Here is a 13,414-nt window from a genome sequence, read left to right on the forward strand (position 1 = left end):
TTAAACACTAAACGAGCCCATCTAAGAAACCGAAATCATTTTCCCACAACTTAAACGTGGATCGAATAGAGTCATGTTGCCTTAACGTTACGATGTCGTTAGTAGCGCTGCAAATGTACCTCATCAAAATATTAAATGGGTGTAGCTCTGGAGGTTGTTCTAGTATATTCTTGGTAGTCCTGTCAAAATGTTTTTATAGTCTTGCCATACGGGATGCGTGTGTGTATGTGTGTGAGTGTGCGTGTGTGTATGTGTGCGTGTGTGGCGTGAATGTGTGTTTGTGTGTGTGTGTGTGTGTGTGTGTGTGTGTGTGTGTGTGTGTGAGTGAATGTGTGTGTGGTGTGAGTGTGCGTGCGTGCGTGCGTACGTGTAGAAAGCGTTGTCTGTGTGTGTGATGTGTGAGTTCGTGTGTTTGAATATGTGTGTATTGCCCGTACATGTGTGTGTGTGTATGCGTGATGTGTGTGACGTGTGTGTTTGTGTGTCCTTACCGTCTGTCGTAGGTTGCAGTGAGGACATCTACCGATTAATGTTTGTACAACAAACGTCTTTTGTGTGGAGTGTGGGGGAGGGGGCTACTTCATATTACTCCACCCTATATAAGAGATATATATCTCGCCAGATATCTCTCCTAGTATATAGTTAGCTAGATAATATACAGGAAGGAATATTCATAGAATGTTCCATGGTATTTATTTTGTTCTAACAATGATCCCAAACAACAGGTGAGAGTAAAATTAGTAAATTAAAAATCATCAACTCATGAGAAACTATAATCTTCGTGTCGAAATCTGGTATATTGCCGAGTCATCATCATCTGGCGGCTGCATTTGAGCAGACGACCGTGAGTTCTCTCCAGTTAGTCCTGTTCTGGGCGATGTCAGCATGAGTAATCAGAACTACAAATGCTACCAAAACACAAATTGTTACAGCCCCTTCTCCTTCTCCAAAACCTACTCCGGATCCCAGGATAAAGACCGTGATTTCTCTGCCCAAATATGGGCATGTACAACGCCTCTTTTCATACGTCATCATGCGCAAGAAACAAACTTGAGTTTCCCGGCATGCCTCACCAGCTGGTGAAGAAGTGGTCACCAGATGCACCTGTTGGGCATGAGAAACAGCGTCACCATGCGGTTGATGAAAGTATTGCACAATAAAACGCAAATTAACGTACTTCGTTACCCTCAACATCACGACCTTTTTTATGATCATATGGTCGTGTATGTTGATAACAGAAAATCAGAACTTGAAGAATACAAGTATTTTTTGTATGTCGACATTTGCGTCATCTTGGAGTACTGCTACTGCACTCCAGCATGGTTGCAGCGGATCAAATTTATCAGCATAATATGACGCCAACGAAAGGCCTCTAACCAGATCTGGACCAGAGGCGTTGTCAAAATTATTACCTTCCAGACCGCTTGGAGCAGATGAGGGAGGAAGGACAGCGGCAAACCTGGACGCTCCACGCCTTGTAGTTCCGGACACAGGACGTGCGGGCTCGGCACTGGAACGGAAGATAAGTCAATGTCTTAGAGCATCACAAAGTCTATATAAAGTGGTCCACCTCCTACTGTTTTGGCTGGGTTTGTGAATGGGTTTGTTTGTCCAGAAAAAATGTTTGCAGGGAAGTGGGTGTATACTTGGTACAGGTACTGATTGACAGGGATGGTAAGGGTCTTAAGGTGACCCTGACCCAGCAGGTGGTGGTAAGTGGGTGGTACGTGGAGGAATTCAGGAAGCAGTTGACTGTGTATAATACTCGATTGAATTACATCATTCAATTACGTCGATCATTCATTTCCGATACATTCAGGAAAACCCCAATTACTCCCTGCATGTCTGAAATAGCCAATTTCTAGTCTTTTGACAAATTTGTGTGACTCAGTATCAAATATACGTTTACGTTGCTGTAAATTGTACCTGCTACAATTGTGCAATAAAGTTCTTCTATAATTATAGTATGAATTTCACCATACTAACGTCAGGAAGAATCACCACTGATCCAGGCCTCCTGCCACGTTTCTCCACCGCCGTGTACAGGTTGTCTCCCAGATCATAATCACCAACAGCATCCTGGAAAAGAACAAAAAAAAAAAACTTCAACCAGCCATCAACCGAGACGGGGGTCGACACTGACTGTCTTTGACCTTTTGCTGACATCAAATGAAATTAACAAATGTGTTTCAGGATCGTGGAGTAGACAGGAGCGTTTAGCCGCCAAACATTTTAAGGTAATACACGTGTTTTATAATAAGAATGTTTTTAGGTAGATGAAGACACATCAGACAATACATACATGTATAGGCTGGATAAGCAGTGTAATAATTTGGAAACGGTTAGTACGTTTAGCATTGATGCAGAGAATTGATCGCTTTTATGAAATAGATCTGGAGCATTCTAATTGGGACGTACTGAGAACAGAATAATCTTTAACAATCGGCTGTCAAAGAAGAGGAAGCCTCTTTAGCCTCTTGGGTGGCAGGTGGATTTGATTTCGCAGAAACATCATTTGTCTTAGAATTACCTGCATTTACGGAACAGCACAGGGGCCACTTAAGGCTAACCTAGTACTAGTTGTAGAGAAAATGCGTAATTCATTCTTATTTTGTCTTGCTGGTTTTCTTATTTAAAACATTTCATCCAATTTTGTGTCATCCTTGGATTGGTCTTAGTAGTGCAACAACTAGTTTTAGGGAGGGTTGCCATGGTTTCCAAATTAACAATCGATCTGACATGTTGCAGAAATGTTCATGTCATAAATCATAATTAAGCTACAACGCTCCGGTAGTTTTTATGCGATTTTGCCGTGTCCTGAAGCTACCTTATAGAATAATCTAACAGATATACCTAGTGTCTAATAGGGTAATTAGTATATCAAAATCCATATAATAAAGACACTGCCCCTTGTTCCCCAAGGCTTCATTTTGGGGCCCACGCTGCGCCATGTACACGTTGTAAGTGTCTTAGCGGATGCTAATTAGATCTTCTACTGAGAATCAAGCTGCGTAAACTGTGTAAATTGGCGAAAACTGTGTAAATTGGCGCTCAATTATCCACCTAACAGCTGGTTCTACCGCGAGGTGGACCTAAAAGGAATATGAATGATCTCATGTGGTCATTATTTCTCTTCGGCCTTCAATTGAGTCCAGCAGTTTCCCAATTACATCCGCGCAGGTGATGGCTTCAGGTTTACGTTAATAGGACACCTCCGGCCTTACACATCCGAAAGTCATCGATTATCAGGTAACTTCTTGTATATCTCTGCTTTGTTCTGCCGGCCACCATCATTTTCAACCTTAATATTAACTTTGAAAACGTACAAAAGTACACTCTTGGGCCTTAGCCACTTTTTCCTAATTTAAAGGGAGGTCAGAGGTCTTGTTTACGACGCTTACAATGTTTATAATTTCTTTCAGAAAACCTTGATAATAGTAATATGAACACTAGAAATAGAAACTTGTATTTCTTAGATCATAAATGCTAATAAAACAATGACTTAAAATATGTTACGTTACACGTAGAACTCAGTATAAAGCACATTTCCAAGTATATAAAGATATTATGTGAGTGACGCATAGTACAGTCTTAATGCAATAATGTTAGGCCCCCTTGACTAATTTTACTTTCAGCCGGATGCAAACCCAATTGTGTAATTTTTATCTAATTTTGTGTTCCTAACCGATATGATCTGGGGGAATGTTCAAAGCAGCGATAATATACAAGGTCTCCCTGGTAGTCTATTCATTCCTTTTAGTCTTTGAGGTATGAAAAACGCATACATGTATGATACAATAAAGGAACGTACTAGGCTTACTATATAAACAAAAGGGCACACAAACATCCACAGAATTTGCGAGAAACCCAAAATAATGAAAAATGAACAAAAAAAAAAAAACAACGAAATAACTCCATTGATAACCATTAAATTCACAGGACCAAAGATGACATTGCTAGGTGAAAATTTTCTATACTGTCACATCGAATGAAATTCATAACATCAAGACATTCATAAAAGATGCCATCAAATATTGTGACTGTTTATAAATATTTCAGTATAGGTTACAGGAGTATAGGGATTTCCCCTGTATTAAAACCTTGTGGGAAATATAACGAAAATTATATTTTGCTCACGGGATATTATTTCACTGTTGAACTAGCAGGGGTCAAGGCATCTGAAATCCCTCCATACACACCACGTACATTTGCCTCAACACTTTTACTGCTCTACTGTTGATTTGAGGCAGTGTTGTAGAGTTCATATATTCCATTATCCAACAATTCTTACACTTTTGTACGGGGAAATGCTGACGATCGGCATTTGGGACTTTTTATGAACATTTTATGACCACTTTGACGTCAACAATGGAAAACATACTCCGAGAAGGAAAGTAGTCGACATATGTTTTCAATGTCTCCAAATCCCTAAACATTACGACGGTTGTACTCAAGTTTTCCACGGGAAAGGGGTTGGATGTTGATGCCGTTTTCCACATAATATCCGCTTCACTAAACTGCGTGGTATGCAGGAATTCCAAAGGATTTTTAGGGTGGAATAATTTTGTTTAGGGGATTCGGCTCTTTGTCTATTAAATCTGTACTGGCAATTGGGTTGAAATAACACGCAGAATTCTCACGCATTTTTTTACTGCTCTCGCTGCATTTTACTCCACTAACAACTAACCCAACCCATACATTGTAACGAACCAGAACTAAAATGTAAGCCGTAGTTGTGGTGAAAATCCGTACAAAACACTAAGAAGTGCAAGTGAAGCGTCCATAGAAACTTATATCCGTAGCATGATAGATTGATGTTAGGAGGATAGATACAGGCTTACATACAAATCTATATAAACGTATTCTCAAAGCAGAGGCTTAGGCTTAGGCTTATTATATTCGAGTCCATACAGTGAATGAAATATATTGTTTTTACTCATCATGATGTTTCTTCTTCTTCTGTCATTTCAACTCTACTTTAAGACACAGTTTGATTTTGTACGTCACATGCATGCCTATCCCAAGAATAATAGTATTCTCAGTTTGCAATTGTACAACGATCGTATGTTTATTGTGAGCAAATCCTAAGGCTAATTTTGTGCACAGCTATTCTAAAGAACTCGATGAATTTTTTTGTAACATTTCTACTAAAAATATAATTTTATATCACATAGATTCTCCTACAAGCGTACTTACTTGCATGTTTTCCCCTCCAAAATCGTCGGATATGTTCTGTAATTCGCCGTAGCTGTTGCCATCGATATCTTGAGCGAAGCCTGCGCCACAGAGCGCCAGCATTGCCGCCAGAAAAAACGACGTCTTCATCATTTCTTTGGGTGAACTAGTGATGCTATGCGTGCTCACAAAGTGTACCGAATGTCATAAACCTTAGCTTCCGTACCATAAATACATCGATTGACGCACGCCCAGGATGTTTGAATCATTTCAGGACGCTGATTGGCTGCGAGTAATTCTGATGGGAAGTCTCGTTCCCATGGCTGTAAGCCCATGACTTACTCTCCAAGCAGAGGTTTGGGTTTTGGCTCATTTTTGGCGTGTTTTAGGCTTTTTATCGGGCTTCCTTTGTTGCACTGATATCTTTTTCATACGTTAGGTTGGCGTAAAAAAAAGATACCAGTGAAAAAATGACCCCCCCCCCAAAAAAAAAAGCCAAATCCCCAACCTCTGCTTAATTGGAGAGTACTATGGCTGTCCTTTGGTATGTTTCTTAGGAACCCTACCTGAGAGGTACGTATAATCCATAAAATGCCATGAAATGTATAATGTCATGAAAAAGGAGACAGAATACTAAAATATTTATGATATCTTTATAACATTATTTTCACCTATTTATACTTGACTTTCGACCGACTAAGTCCATACTGATTTAATTATATGGATGATAGATGTCCTTTAGGACACACAAAACCAAAACTGATGCTGGCATGCGAAAAAAAAAAACATTGGGAAAAAGTTGCTTTCATTATGAAATCTAAATGGTCATGAACTGTTGCCAATTTTAATGAAAACTGGTAACTGTTTTATTACTAATAGCTAAGGTAGGTGCCTTAAGCTTCCTTGACATATATTATTAATTTGAGTTCTTTCCATTGTACCTAGGCCTGTCTTTGCGAAAACATTTGACACAAAATTTTTGATGATTTTTTTATAATTAATTGTGTTGCATGATATTGAAAAAAATTATGATACACTTAAGCTTATATTACAATGACTTGTACAGTGCAGATGAAATGTAAATTCTTTGAATCCTGTTTTCTGTTATATTAAAATCTGTTTAAAACAAATATACAGATTTGTGTCATTCTTGTTTTTGTGTGGATCTTTGTTAAACATTATCGGAAGTTTTAGATTATTAGTACAAGAAATTTAGGATCAAAACATAAAACATTACACCATTATATAATGCTTTGCAGGATTTTGAGGGTAAATTGGGTTAATAACATACAAACATCGTTGTATTGCTAAACGTTTTATTTGACCAAATAGGGTTCAAAATTAGATATAATGGCCTTTTATCGATTGGATGCAGGAAAATTAGAATGGCGGAAATATTGAAAAAAAGCTCCGTATTCAGCCGCTCGTAAAAGTCATTCTAGCAATGTTTATCTCAAAATGAACAGATGCAAGACTAAAGCAATTCTTTCCTGACAAATTCGTAATATTTAGGTAGTCGGGGTGAGCCTCAAGGTCAAGAACAAGAGCAGGAAAGTACTGAAGTAAAACCCCCATAAGAGCCCATCGCGTTTCCCCACTCGCGAAATGGCCAAATCTGGGAATGAGCGAGGCTTCGTTGGCGAGATACGCGCCTTTTCGGAACGGGCGCTCGAAAACGGGGGTGTGATAGGGGATGAATTTCCGCTATTTTTATTTTACAAAAATGAAACTTTTGACATTTTCCGGCCTCCTTGTTCTCAGGGTATACTACTTATAGTCTCCATTATATTCCCACTTATTGCCCTCCAACAAATTTGTTTTGTTTTCGAGTTATAAGCCAAAACTTGATTTTGCGATCAGCTGATCGCTTGCAGAAGTGGTCAGAGTCTTTGCAGAAGTGGAGTTTTCGCTGCCGGAGACATTACCATATGAATGAAAACCAAGCAGATGTCAGGAGGGAAATCGTAACATTAGATGGAGGATTGCCACTATATACGCTCCCTTCTTTCGGAAACCTGATGATACATGTAATAAGAAGAAATGTCGGGGTAGTGTGTGTCTGAAAACGTGTCCTCCCGGGCGACTTTTTCGGAAGTCGCGGCGTTTGGAACCGCCACACGACAGACACAGCAACCTTCCGTCTATCGCATTTCTTATAAAATAACCGTAATAAAAGGAAAATTTTAAGGAGGAGAAACATTGAAACAAGCTTAGCTAAGAGACACTAATATCATAGCTTATCCATGTGATATGACCGTTAATTGTTATAGGTAGCTTCATGAGAAATCATCCTTGTATCTGCTTGGAGATTACGGATAAGGGCTCCAAGCAGATGTTGAGGTGACTGTCTTCTGAGTGGCAACCGGGCTTATCTGACGGTCTTCCCTCCTAACATCTGCTTGGTTTTCATTCATATGCTAATGTCTCCGACGGTGAAAACTCCACTTCTGCAAAGACTGTGACCACTTCTGCAAGTGATCAGCTGATCGCAAAATCACGTTTTGACGTATAACTCGAGAATGAAGCAAATTTGGTCAAAGATTTTACGCAGGAATGTAAAAGAGACCATTGGGGGTATACTCTAAAAATAAAGGCTCATAAAAATGTCAAAAGTTTCATTTTTCTAAAATTGAAAAAGCGGAAATTCATCCCCTATCACACCCCCGTTTTCGAGCCCCCTTTCCAAAAAGGCCCGTATCTCGCTAACGAAGCCTCGCTCATTCCCAGATTTGGCCATTTCGCGAGTGGGGAAACGCGATGGGCTCTTATGTGGGTTTTACTTCCAGTCTTTCTTACTCTTGATCTTGACCCTGAGGCTCGACATGGTGACCAAAATATCACGAATTACTTAGATAAGAACTATTTTAGTCCTACATTTGCTTATTTTGGTAGAAACATTTCCAGAACGTTCGTTATAAGCGGTTGAATATAGCCTTTTCTCGTCATTTTTTTCTACATTTCTTAATCCAGGAAGTGAATTATCTCTTTCAAAAAGGGTACTATTGATAAAATTATAACACTGCCAGAGCCCTGGAACTACATTTCAAAGTTTCATGATCTGTTAATAACTATTTTCAGTTGTATTTGTCTTCATTTGGCTTCTTGTATTGTCATCCCATTAAAATTAACCCTTCTATTATCCAAGCAGATACGAGTAGACAATCCTTACAGTTTGAAACTAGGTACTACTAGGTAGATAGATAATATACAGGTCTAAGAAATTGTAGTAAGAACTGTAGTTCAGGCCATTTTGATATACTTTATTTTTACTCTCTTAAAATAATTCAACTTGATTGCTCCAGTTTCCTAGTATAATATTTTTCTTGTTCACTATCAAAAGAAACTAGCAAAGACAATGTACACAAGGACAACAAGAAAACACGATTCCATATCAAAAAGTTTAATAATACATCGGTGATATGGTTGCCAGTACATGGGTGGTGAATTTATATACAGGAGGGGTGTTCATCCAAATCCTTGATTTTCAAACAGAAATTTTCTATTTTCTTTTAATTTAAATAGTCAGATCAAGCTTTTCTTGTGTGTATTGTAGAATAATAACAACAGTGGCTGAGTAAAGCTATAAGTGCCAAAATGTGATAGTTTTGTCAGGGTTAGAAGTTTTTAAACAACGGTTGTTAATGTTCCACATGTTCCCCACATGGTTGTAGACAAATAGGGATACTCCTGGATAGTTCAGCGTGCGAGTGTCCAGCTAAGATGTAGATGTCACGAACAGGGATAGTTCAGCATGCGAGTGTCCAGCTAAGATGTAGATGTCGTTATCGCTGGTAACAGTCATGGTGACGACAGGAGGAAGGTCTGCTGGGTAACCACAGCTGATGTACCGCCTGACTCTGGGGTTCATACACAGCATCTCTCTCTTGCTGTAAGACAACAGAAAAATAAACTTTGTTACAGTCACCTCTCCTCCACAGTATCTTTACTCTTTTAAAGTTATCCCGTAAAAATGAAAGTTAAAGCTCCTCTACAGAAACGTGGGGTTGTGTGGCATAACAGCAGAGAATTTTGCTCACCAAGAGGTCCTGTTCTCGATTCCTGATTGAAAGGCACTTAACATGACTTTCATCACTTCACTGAGGTAAAAATGAGTATGCCAGAATGATCATTATCATGATTGTGGGCAGAAAAGGAAAACAAAGTAATTCTGGACAAACCTTGAGCCAAAAAGTAGTGCCATTTCCTGGGTGTCCATCCCGACTCTTGTCTTCTGGGTGGAGGTCTCCGTCTGTACCTCGTTCCTGATGACCTTTGATATCCCAGGATCCTCCCTGACCAGGGGATGTTCCAAGATGGCCGCCATGGCGTCCGAGGTCAGCAGGGTGAAGCGGATGTGAGGGAGGACGCTGGGTAGGTGCTGCAGTCTGTAGGGTACAGGGTAGATTCAGATGTCCATAAAATGAAGCCATATTGAGAGTCTATGGTAGATTTTTATATGTTCAGAAAGAAGTGAGCTACACTGACCAAAATGTACATCTATAAGAAATCTTATGGCCGCAGTGGATGTGACATTCGAATCATAAGAATATGCTGTATATTAGATATACATGTAATAACGTTATTAGTTTCAAAGCCTGAATAGTGAGTGGGTGAGTGAGTGAGTGAGTGAGTGAGTGAGTGAGTGAGTGAGTGAGTGAGTGAGTGAGTGAGTGAGTGGGTGAGTGAGTGAGTGAGTGGGTAGGTGAGTGAGTATGTGAGTGAGTGAGTGGGTATGTGAGTGTGTAAGTGAGTGAGTGAGTTTCCCCACCTGTCCTCCCTGCTGTGCTGCACCCATCTCACCACAGCCTCCCACACTCTTGTCTCCTCTTTAACCTCCAGCTCATCCTGGCTGATGATCTCAGTCAGCTGATCCACACTCAGGCTGCAGAACTCTTCACTGATGGAAACCTGGAGGGGACAGACAAATAGATAGATGGAAAGATGAATGAATGAATCAAGGAGTGACTGAAGGAATAAATGACTTCCTCCAGTTATGAAAACCGTTATATCCATGCAAGCTATCTTAAGTATAAACAGACAACATGTGTCATCATTTTAATGATCAAAAATCAATCAAATGTAAAACGTGGTAATTTATTTGCATCTATTCCCAGTCTTATGTATACATAACATTCTCAGGTTTTGAATTGCGTTGCTTTGCTAACAATCGCAATTATAAAAAAAGACAGCCAGAAATATTTAGAGTGACAACAGAATACTAGTAGACAGATGTACACTATATACAATAATACAGGATTCTTCATGCTTGGATGATAGTCCTTATACAGAGGTTGTAACTTATTTACTATTAACTTTAGGCTTAGCAAAGTGCCGACAGATACACTGCAGACATCGGTCCAAAACAATGTCCACAGCGAAGGCATCAGCAAACTTGTACAGTTCCACACAGGTGGAGCGCTCCACGTTCACAGCCATGTAGCTGCTGCAGGTGTCTCTCACATAGTCCAGGTGCAGGAGGTCAGCTGCCTGGTACAGGTGCTGCACTCTGTCCAGGGACACATGGAGGGTTCCCGAGTAGATGTACCTCAGGATCTCCCCAAACATGGCTGCATCCAAACCCTGTAGAGTGATATAATGTATTTACTGTATAATAATGTATTTACTATTAACTGTTGCTGTATCCTACTTGAAGACATGTACTGCTACTTCCAGCTATGGTAAATTTTGAAACTTTTGAACTTGGAGTTGTGTCGAATAACAGCAGAACATTCGGCTCAGAACCAAGAGGTCCCGGGTTCGAATCCCGCCTTGTCACCAAATAATTGAATAAAGTATCTTTAACATGGCTATTTCAGTCTGGCCTACATTCGTCAACATTTGTGTGAGGCAAATGTCCTTGTTTAAAAAAAGAAAGCCACAAAATACTGGAGCAAAAGTTTAGGGAGTCAACTTCGGATATAAAAGGAGTGTCTTCTTTACAACAACAACATGCATCAACAGTAACATCAACAACATATATAAATACATATAGATAATACAAAGAACCCCTAGAGGGACCAGTTTTGCTATACTTCAGCTGTGATTTGCGCCAAATTTACCTTCACAAACAACTCTCTTCTGCCGACTCTCCGCCATATCAGTACCCTGGATGCCAAACTAGTATCGGGCCGTTAGCCGTTTTCCTCCGGCAGCCAAGAGCCCTTCGCCCGCCTATCTAAATTACCGCTACGGGGGAGTTGAGCCCGAGGGGTTTGTCCGGCCCTAGAACTAGTCTCGTTGAAACGGCCAGCCAAACTTCCCCCGGGCTAGTCTCCCCGTAGCGGTAATTCAGACCCGCGGGCGAAGGACTCTTGGTTGCCGAAGGAAATTGCTAGCGGCCCGAAACGAGGGTACCATATCAGATGTAACGTTAAACATCGCCCGGAAATAGGGGCTGGCCGCGGACAAAACAAGCCGGTGGCAGGGAAACCGGCGGCCCTCGACTTCAAGAACCACATCCTGGAGAACTTCGGCCTTCTGTAAGTCACTTACGGCTCCAAGAAACCCGTGGCGGTAGCTTCTCTCTTGGTAAAAACGAGGAGGAAGTACGTTTTCACGTTCGTTTCTTGGCCCGCGGTAGCCATGATGATGATGCAGGGGCTGTACCTCACACTGGGACCTCATTTTGGACCGCAACTAGACAGGTCAGTGAGGGCCTCTAGCGGTTCAAGTTAGATTTGCAGTCACGGCATGCAGGTGTCGGGAACAGCGTTGGGTCCCGGCTTTCCGGTCTCCCCTTTACCATATATGGAATGCAGGTGTTACGGACAACGTAGGACCCTACTTTTCCGGTCTCCCCTTTACCATATATGGAAACCTTTACCATATATGGAGTTCCTTGCCATATATGGAGTGAAGAGTGACATAACCCGTAGCAGCAGGTCTGCACTGCAGTAATAACCTTCCACAGTTAGGCGGCGCTTTTGAGCCGTGAGCTGAAGCCCCATGAACTGACAACGGAGGCGGGCAGAGTAAGGGGTGACGCGAGTACTGGAGTAGGGCACGAGAGGCGGGCACAATAGGCGGTCACCACAGGCGGACTGTACCATTTCATGTGCGGGGGAGGGGCAATATCTGAAATTCAATGCCGTGTCCCGTTACACACATTTTTGCCTACTCGCTGCCCCTCTATTACATTACAAAGCACGGAAACATAATTTTTTTGCCAAATATTTTTGGGAGTATTTTGTAAATTACGTAAATTATGATCATATCCGATAGGATTACAATGGGGCATTTGCAATGTGTCAAGCAGGTTTGATTTAACCTCATGATTATATGGAGAAATGGAAGCTTTTCCGAAGGGTAACATTTTAGGAAATTTTATGATTGTTAACATACATATGCCAGATATATCATATACAATCATATACATGTACAAGAAACTCCGTCATGTACTATATATAAGAATGGGGGGGGGGGCACAAGAGGCGGAAGATTAAAGCTTTCTCCTAACGTGGAAAAGAACATTTCTGCTCCGACTTTTCTGGCTTTTTCTAGCTATCCTGCACACAAGCAATCTACAATTTCCACTCATTAGTTTTTAATGAATGTGCTTAATTAGGCTAAAGAGCACATCCTGTTATCAGAACGGGGGGGGCGGTCACGAGAGGAGGAAGATTAAAGCTTTCTCGTAACGTGGAAAATGACATTTCTGATCCGACTTTTTTGGGCTTTTCAAAGTATGTGAGGTCTTGTCTTCTCGTCAGGCATAAAACACGCAGCCTATGAGGTCTTAACTTCTCATCAGGCATAAAACAAGCAGCCTGTGAGGTCTTGTCTTCTCATCAGGCATAAAACACGCAGCCTATGAGATCTTGTCTTCTCATCAGGCATAAAACACGCAGCCTATGAGATCTTGTCTTCTCATCAGGCATAAAACACGCAGCCTATGAGGTCTTAACCTCTCATCAGGCATAAAACACGCAGCCTGTGAGGTCTTGTCTTCTCATCAGGCATAAAACACGCAGCCTAAGAGGTCTTGTCTTCTCATCAGGCATAAAACACGCAGCCTATGAGGTCTTGTCTTCTCATCAGGCATAAAACACGCAGCCTATGAGGTCTTAACTTCTCATCAGGCATAAAACACGCAGCCTGTGAGGTCTTGTCTTCTCATCAGGCATTAAACACGCAGCCTATGAGGTCTTGTCTTCTCATCAGGCATAAAACACGCAGCCTATGAGGTCTTGTTGACCATCCTACGGTCTCACAGCGCCATAGCGATATTAGCCAGAACTGC

At 41.1% G+C, this 13,414-nt stretch overlaps 2 protein-coding genes across 3 annotated transcripts; both read right to left on the bottom strand.

The window, feature by feature from the left end:
• Positions 1-798: 798 nt before the first annotated feature.
• On the bottom strand, positions 799-5,362 carry LOC109468651. The gene is made up of 4 exons (XM_019766974.1): positions 5,197-5,362; positions 1,987-2,079; positions 1,413-1,510; positions 799-1,104 (listed from the first exon to the last, which is right to left on the bottom strand). Exons 1-4 carry the CDS (start codon positions 5,326-5,328, stop codon positions 1,092-1,094), a joined length of 336 nt encoding a protein of 111 aa, XP_019622533.1. The 5' UTR covers positions 5,329-5,362; the 3' UTR covers positions 799-1,091.
• Positions 5,363-8,559: 3,197 nt separating this feature from the next.
• LOC109468613 (kelch repeat and BTB domain-containing protein 2-like) lies at positions 8,560-11,832 on the bottom strand. Of its 2 annotated transcripts, none has more exons than XM_019766927.1 (5): positions 11,668-11,832; positions 10,489-10,755; positions 9,944-10,083; positions 9,354-9,560; positions 8,560-9,062 (listed from the first exon to the last, which is right to left on the bottom strand). In XM_019766927.1, the coding sequence occupies exons 1-5, from the start codon at positions 11,797-11,799 to the stop codon at positions 8,891-8,893; spliced, it is 918 nt and encodes a 305-aa protein (XP_019622486.1). In that variant the 5' UTR covers positions 11,800-11,832; the 3' UTR covers positions 8,560-8,890. The 2 variants fall into 2 exon arrangements, with proteins under 2 accessions (XP_019622486.1, XP_019622487.1); XM_019766928.1 differs by having other exon boundaries at positions 10,636-10,755; positions 11,668-11,826.
• Between the last annotated feature and the right edge of the window lie 1,582 nt (positions 11,833-13,414).

The sequence above is a fragment of the Branchiostoma belcheri genome, unplaced genomic scaffold, assembly GCF_001625305.1.
Source record: "Branchiostoma belcheri isolate BF01 breed outbred unplaced genomic scaffold, Haploidv18h27 scaffold2, whole genome shotgun sequence".
NCBI lineage: Eukaryota > Metazoa > Chordata > Leptocardii > Amphioxiformes > Branchiostomatidae > Branchiostoma > Branchiostoma belcheri.